At 37.5% G+C, this 13,092-nt stretch overlaps 1 protein-coding gene across 3 annotated transcripts in view; it reads left to right on the top strand.

Annotated features, from left to right (window-relative positions):
- TNPO3 (transportin 3) overlaps nt 1-13,092 on the top strand; it is a 90,979-nt gene that overhangs the window by 58,175 nt on the left and 19,712 nt on the right. For all 3 annotated transcript variants that reach the window (XM_049893440.1, XM_049893442.1, XM_049893441.1), the window contains 7 exons: nt 746-837; nt 3,103-3,242; nt 5,145-5,336; nt 7,745-7,836; nt 9,086-9,162; nt 11,101-11,161; nt 11,962-12,102. In XM_049893440.1, the coding sequence (XP_049749397.1) occupies nt 746-837; nt 3,103-3,242; nt 5,145-5,336; nt 7,745-7,836; nt 9,086-9,162; nt 11,101-11,161; nt 11,962-12,102 (795 nt within the window). The remainder of the gene's footprint in view (nt 1-745; nt 838-3,102; nt 3,243-5,144; nt 5,337-7,744; nt 7,837-9,085; nt 9,163-11,100; nt 11,162-11,961; nt 12,103-13,092) is intronic.

Here is a 13,092-nt window from a genome sequence, read left to right on the forward strand (position 1 = left end):
TGGCAAAAAAAAAAAAAAAAGTTCAAGCAGTTAAAATTGGGAAATGATATAAATAGTGTATCAAAGGTTCTGTAAAGTTCTACAAGAGAATTGCTCAATTTTGTTCTACCTACCTGTGCCCATTATTTGACTGCAGAAATCTTATTTAGACTAACACCTAGTTGCATTCCACAGGTGGATATACTTCGAGAAATTCTTGACTAGAATATCTCTGAGTATTCTGCTAGGTCTACTTTGATTTTTGTTAATTCTGCTTGGATATGGTATTGTTATAAGCACTTCTAAACGGCTGCTTTTTAGGAATTTAAGCTCTACTACCAGTGCTGATGTGGACAAATAGTTAAAACAATAGCAATGTAAAGTCAGTACGTATGTGGAGGATTTACGCTGCGTATCAATGTTTGGTGTGTTTATGTATTCATTAATGATAACGGGACCAGGAGAAGACACTCATGTGATATGTTTTGTTTTTTCCATAATATTCATTTTCTAGGAGCAGATGATAATCTCGATATACTCTTGGGGATCTAAATGAGTTTATTTCAGATGTTAAATTACTAGTTGCTTCTAGTTAATGAGGATGTAAAGAATGGAAATGATATTCTCCCCTGGCTCTGAGAGATAATTTAGTTAGAAACAAGGGACCGGATGTATTTTAACTAACAGGGTTTTTGGTTTTATTTGTTTTTGGACTTCTGCTCTATTTTCCTTTTAATGGATCCATAATCCACCTCTTCTTCTCTAGTTATATTCTACTCTGAAAGAAGGCAACCCACCCTGGGAGGTGACAGAAGCGGTTCTCTTTATCATGGCTGCTATAGCAAAGAGTGTTGATCCGTGAGTGTCTAACAAGTCTTTTGCTGGAAACGCTAAATATTGAGAGGAAGGAAAATTACACCATTTTTCTCTTACATGGTATATGCTCGGGAACCCTTAGAACGTCTTACTTCTATAGTGCCGTCTAGTCTTCTTACTTCTAGAATCTAGTCCAGGACAGCCTACATTGCTAAGATCAACATTTCTTAAAGTTAAAATTATTTTGTCATCGACGCTAGGAATAGAATACTGATTTATTTTTCCAACTGAGGTGCCCTTGTGAAAGTTTGTTTTGATTAAGAATTTAATTGCTGGTACTAAACAGGAACTAGTTTGGTCTCATCTGCTTTTGTAACCTCGGGTAAGTTATCCTTACAAATGTTTTCATTATGTTGTTCTCTGTATTCCTGTCTTAGAGAATCATTTGTGAGTCTGAGAGAGGCGCAGACAGCATGGGCACTGTTTCCCGTAAAAGAACAGCAGAATCTAAAGGGTAGTTAGAAAATCTACATATCTACATTGCCATTGGGAGTTTTTTTAATTATTGGAATCAATTTTTAATTGCTTAGCATAGAAATTCTATACATGATCTTAACATGAATTCCTAAAGATAAAATTTATTTTGTGACATGAATTTATAAATCAATAATTAATATCTGACAAGTTACCTTGTATTATGATCAGGTGCGTACAGTTGAGCCCCTACTGGAGAGATGGTTTAGGCAGATATTTATAAAAAGTACAGTGCTTTTTTCTTAGCAGCTTTTCTGGGCCTAGTCAATAAAATCTTATATTGTTTCTAATCCAGTAAATATTCAAGGAGGTATAGTAGATCTATTTTTCTTTATCAAGACGTTCTGGTCCTTAATTTCATACCATACTATTTGCTCTTAAACCCATTTTAGTATCCTTTGAAACTTTCAGTTGGTAATAAATCTAAACCAAAAACCAAACCAAACTCAGTGCTGTTGAGTTGATTCCAACTCATAGCGACCCTATAGGACAGAGTAGAACTGCCCCATAGAGTTTCCAAGGAGCGCCTGGCAGATTCAAACTGCCGACCCTTTGGTTAGCAGCCGTAGCACTTAACCACTATGCCACCAGGGTTTAATAAATCTAAAGATTATTAAAATCACTGATATTCTAGTAATTATATGTGGTTTGAAGAAGGATGAATAGATAGGTTCAATAATTAGCCTAGTGTCCCTAAGAAACATAAGCATAAATGAGAGATTGTGTATATATTTTATCTATCCACATTTCAAGCCAGCTTGGAGCCCTGGTGGCATGGTGGCAAAGCTCTTGGCTGCTAACCAAAAGGTCAGTGGCACAAACCCACCAGCCGCTGTATGGGAGAAAGATGTGGCAGTCTGCTTTCATAAAGATTTACAGCCTTGAAAACCCTGCGGGGCAGTTCTTCCCTGTCCTGTAGGGTCACTATGAGTCAGAGTTGACTCGATGGCAGTGGGTTTTTTTGGTTTTTGGTATAAAGGACTTAATAGACTTACTTTATCAACAGGGAGTGCTCTTGCTCTAATCCAGGGTGTTATTCCATTTGAAACTTCTTTCATTTATGGATTAAGTTCTACCATTTTGGGGACATCCTCCACTCTGCTCAAAGGAACTTCGTTCAGTATACTTGAGGAGAGAAGAAAGGGAAAGGGAAAAATAAATTCATGGAGCTGTGGAAAGTGGTTAATTTTCATTTTCCCTCGCATTCCAAATTGGGCCACCTTTACCTTTTCCTGCTTGTTTCCTTGCTCCTTAAGTTAGTGAGGAAAATTTTAATGCCCTTAGAGTTTCCAGTATCCAGCTATATGAAATCTTTTGGAGAATAACAACTAATAGAAAATGGTCTGTGAGTATTACTTATTCTTGTAGCCATTCAGCTGTTGAGTGCCCCTATGTGCCAGGCACTGTTCTAGGTGCTATAGATATAGGAATAAATAAAACTGATTCTTTAAAAAAAAAAATTTTTTTTTTTTTTGTTGCAGTAAATGCCTCTCTCCAATTTGAAGAGCCTCTATTTAATAGCATGATACGGCTTTAGACTCTTTACTGTCATTCTGAAGATTAAGGAATAGTCTGCTTCTCCTGCAACAAAGATATCTTCCATTTCTGTCTTTCTCCCTTTTTGAGAATTTGAAAAACTTTCATGCCCAGTGTTGAACACTTTTATACTTTTACTCGAATACCATTTATTTAGATATGCATCATTGCAGCCTGTTTTTTGGCCAGAGCATAACCTGAAATCCGTAACCGTGAGTACTTGCCTTCTGTATTTAGGGAGAACAATCCTACGCTTGTCGAGGTCCTGGAAGGAGTTGTTCGTCTGCCAGAGACAGTGCATACAGCTGTGCGATACACCAGCATTGAACTGGTCGGAGAGATGAGCGAAGTGGTTGATCGAAATCCTCAGTTTCTTGGTATGTGTGAGCTTCCCACTCTGCTGCTGCAACTTCTGATTTTCTTCTCTCTACTCTTTTACTTTTGCTCTTGTTCTCCCACTCTCTCTTTTATTTGACAGGTAGAATGTTTGTGGATACTGAGACTAAATATTTTAAGTTAGTGCTTAGTTGAAGCAACATTTATAACCTGCTCAACCTCGGAGGAAGGACCTTCAAAAGATTAGCTCCGGACAGGGATACAGTTTGCTTCTAGAACCCTGCATAAGCACCAGCGTTCTTTCTCAGTCTTTGGCATATTGTTAAGCTAATTAGAGCTACCTGTAAGTTAAAGGAGAGAGTTTTTTCAGTGTTAAATACATGGTCCATTTAAAAACTTGAGACTTATCATTCAAAACTAAATATCTTGTCCAGGGTGATATATCTTAAGCCCCTGACATTTAAGAGTGATATGTTCTGAGAATTTAAATAATATCCATATTTGTGAATACGGTTATATCACTGTTTGATGTGTTTGCTGCATGTATCTTTATTACCACCATTTGGACTGTATTTTATTTTGTACGTGATTTTTTTTCTTTTTTTAGTGACTGAAGCACTTGCTGAAAAGAGTGATACGTACTCCATTTTTGTATACAGAGCTTATGTTCAACACGCTCGCGTCCTAGCTGGGCCACTCCTCACTTCAACATACCAGTTTAAAACTTACTCAAAATGCCCATTTTTTAATCCTTATTAGATTTCTTCACTTTTATTATCTGCCTCAGCATTTGGCTTTCTTTTCTAAACCATTTTCACAAAGAAAGAAAATGGCTTTTTTGTTTGTTTGTTTCATTTAATATTTTTCAGATCATGCCCAGTAAGCAGCAAAGCTAATTTGAAATGCAGACTCTTAGCAAGACTTACCATTCAGTACCACCTTGCAGTTTTCTCATTCAGATCTGTGCCCCAGCAGGAAGACAGATTGCTATGTCTTGGACTTTCACACCAGAATAGTCAAAACCACAAATAATCAATTTGACAATCACAAAAGTCTACAGCATTAGAGTTGTTTGAAGTAGGTTCTAGGACTTCTGATTTCTAGGCTGTATAGGCTTTTTTGATTTTTTTGGCTGGGTAGATATTCAATTGTTGTGCTGGAAATGGAGATTACTGTTTTAAATGGGCTTTAAAATTCTAATCCTTTGATTCCTCAGTTCTTTGATGGTTTGCTGTAAGGTTGCTCTAAAGTATTCATAACATGCTCTTTAACCACATATGGCTTTTCTTAGGGTTCCTTCCATAGAAAAGCATTCTGATTTTTATAAAGGAAGGTAAAGGATAAGTATAATTTACTCTTGAAATTCTCCTTTATAATCAGCTTTCTTGGAACTCTTCGTAAAAAGTAAGACATAATGACTGAATTCATCTAGAAGTGCTGAAGATTAATCTGTATGTTTTAAGACCTTTTGTAACTATAAAGAAGCAAGTACAAAAGTATCAGCTTTAGGCAACTGTCATTGTCCTAATCAGTGTAGGCTATTTTTAACCAAGTAATTCATCTCTGGGAACAATGATAGTTCTCTGAGCTTTGCCTTCTTTCTTATATCACCCTATTCTTAATAGCTGGAATGGTCATATATGCTCTTAAGTCAGTGGTTTTCAAACCAGTCTGTGAAGCCCTAAGGTTGCAAGGAGCAGTCAGCTGCCATGAAGGAAAAGATGAAAGATGAATAGATGGGCTCATGGCCTCCTGACACTATGCCAGCGAGATTGGCTCCATTTTTATGCTTCACATCTTGGGGTTCTGAATCATATTTCATTTTTCAGAAGGGTTCTTTTGCTTAAAGAGGAAAGATGATATGTAAATCTCTGCTGTGACAAACTAGAAGCTTTCCTCAAGTTTCAGACATATAATCTCTGCTGTATTGGTTTTATCCCTAGACCCGGTGTTGGGCTACTTGATGAAAGGGCTGTGTGAAAAGCCCCTGGCTTCTGCTGCAGCCAAAGCCATTCATAACATTTGCTCTGTCTGCCGAGATCACATGGCTCAGCACTTTAATGGACTCTTAGAGATTGCCCGTTCCCTCGATTCCTTCATGTTGTCTCCAGAAGCTGCTGTGGGCTTGCTGAAAGGTATTTACTACAAGAGTAACCAGTAGCAGTCTCCTGTAAGCCATTTCTTGGTGATTATTTTACCTCAGTCATAGCCCAGTTTTTCAGTTGTAAGGTACTTAGTGAACGTGGCGTGGGCTATGTGCACATGCATTCTTAGAATATTTTAAGGCTATGTAATTAATTCACACTGCTTGTGGTATGTATAGCGCAGACCTAGATTTTGTGTAGAGAGAGCACATTTGAATTAAGGTAGTTCCACTTTAAGGGAGAAGAATGAAAAAGGAAACCAAATTAGCATTGCCATGCTAAAATAGTAAGTGGAGATTTTTAAAGTAGTGTGCATGGTTCAGTACCATAGTAGAAGCCCAGGGTGCTGGTCTTTCAGTAGACTTTAACAGGTACTGATCAGCTTCCACTGACTGGATTACCTATCCAGATGCAGCCGGCCAGAGTTTGTTGAGGCTCAGGGTGAGGGTCAGGCTCAGAGTAATAAAAGAACCAGAGATTCCAAGGCTAGGAAAAAAGACTCTGGGCAGACCTTAAACATGATGGCTATTTTTAAGTATTTGAAAGATTATCTTATAGAAAGGATCAGATTTACTATGTGAATAATCGATCGTTGGCAATTAGTAGGGAAGCATATACGGGCCCAGTGAAAGAAAACACTTTCTAACCAAACTTTCTGAAAACAGATTGGAGTCTCCCATGAGTCAGTGAAATCATTATAGCTAGTGGTTTAAAGGGGTTTGGGTATATCAAATAAAGGACAGTGTAATATGACCAGTACAATCTCTTCTAAACATCTGTGAGTGACAGAGTTAGCCTTGACAAGATTGGGCAACCTGTGTGTCAACTAGTTCTGTTCTTTCTCATTTTGTGACCAGTTTCCTTGCCAACTGGTGTGATTACACATGTTTTACAACGTTTTTCTTTTTGTAGCATGAATTTTTGTTGTTTCCTCCATAGGCATAGATGATAAGGCTTAAAACGAAGTCAGAGATTCTTACTACTTAACTATCTACTGCTAGTGGTCATTGCTGCCATCTTATCATTTTCTAGTGAAATTTAACAATACCGAAGTGACATCTAACCTATAGTAGACCGTGGCAATCCTGCATTACTGTTAGCATATGTTATCAGTGGTATCTTGTAGGTGTCAGAAACTTTTTTTTTCTTGTAGGAATAAATTAAAACAAAAAATCATTCCTCCTCGGTTTTAAATAAAAGTCTAACTCACCTATGACTTTCATATTGCCAGGAAAAATCATTTTGTTTTTTTATTCAAATTGAAAATTTAAGGAGTAATTACTGTTTTATTGAATAAAACCTTAGGAGGTGGGAAAAAGTCATTGTCAAGGAATTTTTTCCTAGAAGGGACCTAAAACTAGTATATAATCTTTTGGATTTTGAGGAGATACTTTAGCAGTTGGTGGGATTGGAGAGGAGACAGTAGTAGCAAGAGGGAAGCAGAGTTGAAAGGGCCTGGGCCTTCTAGCCCCACATCATCGTAACTACCTCTTTTTTGTGTATTTTATGTAAGCGCCAAGTAAATTATTATTTGGGGGAGAGAAAAGAGAGGGAAGACTTTGCAACTATTTTAAAAAGCAGGAAAGGCAAACTTGACCGTTACTCTTTTGTTCAGACCACTCATTTCACAAATAAACTGCAGCCTAGAGAGAATGCTTTACATAAGCTCAATGAGTGTACCAAGAAAGTACCAAAAAACCAATCCAAACCCTGTCAAGTCAAGTCAATTCTGATTCATAGTGATCATATAGGACAGAGTAGAACTGCCTCACAGGGTTTCCAAGGCTGTAAATCTTTATAAAAACAGACTACCACATATTTCTCCTGCAGGGCAGCTGGGCTTGAACTGCCAGCCTTTAGGTTAGCAGTTGAGCTCTTAACCATTGTACTACCAGGGCTCCTCTCGTAGTACAACTAGAATTAGATCTCTTTAACTTCAGCCCATCTTTTCTAAAAGCATTATATCAACATTTCTCAGACTTCTAGGATAATAAGAGTTGCCCTGAGATACAAGTCAAAATTAAAGGCTGTTTAGACTCCTTGAGTCAGAATCCCTGGGAGGTTTGGAAAGCTTTGGCATTCGTTTTGTGAAGAGTTTTTAAAAGTCTTTAAAGAATTGGAAGGGGAGACTTATTTTAAATATCTTTACACTAATAGGCTGCTGAGGGGAAACACTGTAACAGTAACTTCAGTTGTAAATGTCAATGTGAAAATAAGTCTGTAGTCTTCCAAGCCAAATTAAAAAACAACCATAAGTAAAAAAATACTGTAATTTTTGAAGTAGTACTCTTCATCTGAAAAAAATGAACCAGCCGGCTAATCTGTTAAGTGTATGATGTAGACCAGTACATTACCTCAATTCAGCTTTTGTTTTCTCTGTATCTTCCTTTGTTTTTCAGGAACAGCACTTGTCCTAGCCAGATTACCTTTGGATAAGATTACTGAATGTCTTAGTGAACTGTGTTCTGTTCAGGTTATGGCGTTGAAAAAGGTGAGTCCAATTAAGTAGGATGTGAAACAAATGAAAACAAAATGAAAGGTGTTTACATGTTTGAAAGAAAAAGACAATTATCTACAGATGATCTTTTATCTACCTAGAAAAGCATACAAATCAGTAGGTTTCACTATGTCAGTAGTAACCAATTATATAATCAGAAGAGTTCCCATTCGTATTAGCAACCATAACCTACCATGTTTCCTTGATATTGTCAAGATGTCAGCTTGTCTTAAGTTACGTGTGTAGTGCAATGCAGTATACATACCAGTGGGATTTTTAGGAGAACTTAACGTAATGATTTTGATGTTCATCTCTAATGATATACTGATAAAAGCATCTAAGATATTTTAGACAAAAAAAAAAAAAGAATGAGAGGCAATTTGTCCTTTCATCTCTTAAAATGTTTTATAAAGTGATAATGATTTTTGAAGTATGATGCTGGTACCAAGAATGAACAGCATTTGTTTCACAGATTAGTTCATAAATAGGTTCACACATAGGAGTAATATCTAATACATAGGTGTATATGTGTGTGCGATTTTACGTAAATGGCAAAGTGTCAAAAACCGCTGAGGAAGAAATGGCCATTTCAGTAAATACTTAAGAAACTTGAAAATCTGTGGGGAAAGACAGGCTCAGATGGTTACCTCACACCACAGCTTGGATGAGTAGCAACTTTCTAAGTGTAAAAGCAGTGGAAGAAATCAAAGAATGATAGATTGATGGTATGAAACGTTATATACTTAAATTTTATATAAGTTATAAATAAAAAAGGCAGACCTCAAATTAGGGATTATTTGCAACATACGTGATAGAGACACTATTCGCATAGTATTTGAAGAGCTCACACAGATGGCTGAGAAGTATATTCAAGACTACAACAGAAAAATGGACAATGGATATTAATGAGCAGGAATGGATAATTCAGTGAAGAGGGAACACAAATGGCTGTTAAACATGAAAAAAATCTTAATCATAATAAAAGGAAATGGAAAAATCAAATGATACTGTTTTCCACTGCCCAGTGATCAGATAATAAAGCATTTGTAGTTTTTAGTCTTGGCCAGGATACAGTGAGATGGAAGAAAGTAATTTGACAAGATGAGTAGGGGCTTTTAGGAACCTATTATAAGGAAATAAGCAGAGATTGAGACAAGGTTGATGTATAAAGATATATGTTACAGTATTTGCTATAGGTTTGTACGTGGGACTGCTGGGTGTTGATATCTCTCTGTCTCTTCAGCTGTTGTCTCAGGAGCCCAGCAATGGCATATCCTCAGATCCCACTGTGTTCTTAGATCGCCTTGCAGTAATATTTAGGTAAGAGAGGAGACTCCGAGTGCATTGGGTTAAAAGCTCAAATGAAATATTCTGTATTGAAATAAGCAAGCATTTTTTTCTCAAACTTGCAAGCCTCTTCTATAATCTCCCTTTTCAGGAGACTAATTAAGCCTGTTGTTACCTAAAGTTCTGGGGCAAAGACAAAATTCTAACAATTTGTTGTTGGTAGATCTTTGTCAAAAGATCCTTTAAGAAGGTAATTGATATTTTTTGGTATCTAGTTCAGTGGTTCTCAAACTTTTTAACATGCATCAGAATCACCTGGAGCGCTTATGAAAACACAAAAATTTCTGGGTCCCACCCCCAGAGCTTCTGATTCATTGGATCTTGACTAGGACCAAAGAATTTGCATTTCTAACAAGTTCCCAGGTCCTGCTGATGCTGCTGCTTCCTGTTCCAGGGACCATGCTTTGAGAGCCATTGCCATACAGTGCATGAGTATAAAATAATAATGATATTAATCCTTTGAAGTCAATAGACATTTAATGATGGAAAAGGCATTTAAGTGACAATGTTCAAGAGATGATACTTACTGAATTACGTAATCTATCATTTGTGAGCCCCATAGGTAGAGTGAGGCGCAGAGTGATAGCTGCGTAGAAGTCAAAATGGAGCCATTGTTTTGCTTATTAGTTATTGTCAGCAGGTATCTTTCTCTGAGTTGGTGAGATGCTTTCCGAATTATTTAATTAGGAGAGCCCTATTACATGCCAGTCTGAGACCCTGTTATTAATAACTCCTGTTTCATAATAAATGAATGAAAATCTGTAATAGATGGAAATGCCTGAATTAAAATTAGTTGGTTTTTGTGTTGTTCTGAGGCTTTTTAAAGAATTGCTTTCCTTTCAAGAGGTTGGTACTTAGTCATGCAAATTTTTTTCCCTGCTTTTTCTACAAATTAAGTGAACTCTGGAACTAAACAAAGGAGTTGGACTTGACATACTGTGGGTGGGCCTGTACTGTGTGCCATTGGGTTCAGATTAAAACTGAGAAATGGCTTTGGTAGACTAGAGTTCTTAAAGCTTTTACTCTTTTTTTTTTTTTTTTTAGTTTTTTATTGTGCATTAGGTGAAAGCTTACGTAGCAAATTAGTTTCCCATTTGATAGTTTGTACACAAAGTGTTCCATGACGTTAGTTCCGTTCCCCACAACGTGCCTGCCCTCTCCCCCGTTTCCTTCTTAGGTTCCCTATTTTCCTTTTGTCCTGAATTGAAACCCCAGCTTTGACTCTATTAATGGTGGGAACGGAGCGATTCTTGGTTTCTCATAGTGGATTCAGACAACTGGTGCATATTTCTTTTTTGTGCTTTAGATGAAGATTTAGAGAACAAACTAGATTCTCATTAAACAATTACTACAAAAATTGTTTTGTGACATTGGTTGCCATCCCCACGATATGTCGACACTCTCATCTTAACCTTGGGCTCCCTGTTACCAGCTTTTCTGTCCCCTCCTGCATTCTCGTCCTTGCCCCCGGGCTGGTGTGCCCATTTAGTCTTATTTTGTTTTATGGGCCTGTCTAATCTTTCACTGAAGGGTGAACCTCAGGAATGACTTCATTACTGAGCTAAAAGGGTGTTTAGGGGCATCCTGTGCATATTTCTGATTCATTGACTGCATATTCAAGTTTATAAAGGGAGAAAGATGGAAAAGGTATTTGTGCCCCTCAGCCCAGACTTGACTTGGGTTTGCATGTTCTAATGGGAGTAACTTGAAGGTAGAAAAAATGATAGGATGATTTAAAGTTTGTGCTTGTGTTTCTCTGAGTAAAGTAGGAGTAAAAGCGTTGAGTCTTTAGAATGACTTGATTATCTGATTATCTTTATTTGGTGAAAATGATACTGAGTGAGTGAACAGGGCTCTGGGTCCTTGGTGAAACTACTCTTCTTTTACTGTTTTGGACTGTTATCTTTCCAGACACACTAATCCCATTGTGGAAAATGGACAGACTCATCCGTGCCAAAAAGTCATACAGGAAGTAAGTGCTACTGGATGCCTGCAGACTGAGGCTCTCTTCTTTTTTCCTTACAAGGCTTTGCGCAACTAAAGCAGGAAGGTTCCAGGTTCACAGAGAGGTTCGGTTTGTTGAGATGATTATAATTTCAATGAGATGAGGAGTAGAACCATCCAAATAATATTTTTTATTTTATATTTGATAAGAAAACCAGCTGAAAGGCTAAGGGAAAAGTAGAAAGAGAGTAACTTGTATGACTCCTAGAATTGATAGGATCCCTGATCAACTAGCAATGTATTTTAGGCAAAGCCAGTTAACTCTGTGCCTTCAGTTTCCGCATGGATACTTTTTTCACCAAATCTAGGGGCATGTTTTGAGATGTGCTTTTCAGACTTCAGGGGAGAAGATGACATAAATACCTTTTATGTCATTTTCTTAAGTGTTCAGTGGGATTAAATGATGCCCTTTCCTGAACTCCACTCCTTTTTGTTCAAGGTCTTCTGACTTCTGGGGCTGACTTTACTCATCTCTTCCTCTATCACATACTAATTCTTTTCTTCCTAATTCGGGAAGTCCAAAGTTAAGGAAAATGTGTATATTTTTTAGTAAAGCTAAGACATACTCTTCTTTCTGTTCTAGAGTCACTTCCATGTTATGTTTCTCTTAAGAAGTGGTGTGTTTTAAAGATAGGCCACACATACTCCTATAAAGAAAGCTTTATCCAAGTCACTGAAGAGCCAAATCAAATGTTATCATCATAGGGTGCTCTTCCAGCTCTTAGTTGTTCATTAATTTCTTTCTTGTGCCCTTTCACGCTGACTCAGATATGGCCAGTTTTATCCGAGACGCTAAATAAGCACCGGGCTGATAATCGAATTGTAGAGCGTTGTTGCAGGTGCCTCCGCTTTGCTGTTCGCTGTGTAGGCAAAGGATCTGCAGCCTTACTGCAGCCACTAGTCACACAGGTAAGGGAAAATGGTAAATGTACAGAATTTGAAATAGGAGCCTTTGGGACAAAAGCTCTGCTAATGAAGTGAAACGAGTTTGTATTTATATTAAATACAAATTACCAAATATTTGAGAATGATACATTGTGCCTATGGTAGGTATATTGTCTATAAGTAAGTCTGTATTCTGTATAGTGGCACTCTAAGTAGTAACACATTTCAGTGTGAAATTATGTTAAAAGAGTAACTAGTGCTAGTGCATCTTACTTTCAATTTCCTTGAAAAAGACAAATCAAACTTTGTGATTTCTTGGCCCAAGGGGATGTTTTTCTGTCTTGGTCATAGTTGCTTATGTAGCCTCTTACTTGTCAAAAAATATAATGGACTCTTTGAATCATAAAGATTGATATAAAATTATGGTGGCGTGACTCACTGTATAATGTTCTCCAAGATCATATTCACACCCACAGCTGCTCTCTATGAGACCCTCTGCTTAGATCACTTAGCAGTTTGTGTTGATGTTGATCTTACAGCAGGACCAGAATAGGGTGAGGCAAGTGAGGGGCTTAGGGCACAAAACTTAGGGAGGTAGGATTGTGCAAGTGCCCGTCCTGCATCTGCAGGGTTCTGAGAGAGCATCTTCTTAAATTATGCTCCCATGCTATGGGGAAAACAGCTCCATACCTGCCCTTCACCTGGGCCAGGCATCTAGGGTGGCTCACTCTAAAGGAAGCACTACTTCAGGCAGCCTTATGCAGTGCGCTTGCCCGACCTTGCCTCCTTAAATTGTGTGTTTGAGCAAAACACACTTAGGTAAATTTTCACATAGGCAAATTTTTTACAGAATTTTAGTTGTTGGTGATTTTCCACATTCATAGTATCTTGAGTACAACAATATAAGTTCATGTTTAAGATCTATCCACCTCTGGTTAAGTGTCCCCCTCAGTGCAGTACATTCCAGGTTTAATATAACTATTTACCACCTTTGCTGTTGACTTTGATGCTGTT

This window comes from Elephas maximus, chromosome 8 (genome assembly GCF_024166365.1).
Source record: "Elephas maximus indicus isolate mEleMax1 chromosome 8, mEleMax1 primary haplotype, whole genome shotgun sequence".
Taxonomy (NCBI): domain Eukaryota; kingdom Metazoa; phylum Chordata; class Mammalia; order Proboscidea; family Elephantidae; genus Elephas; species Elephas maximus.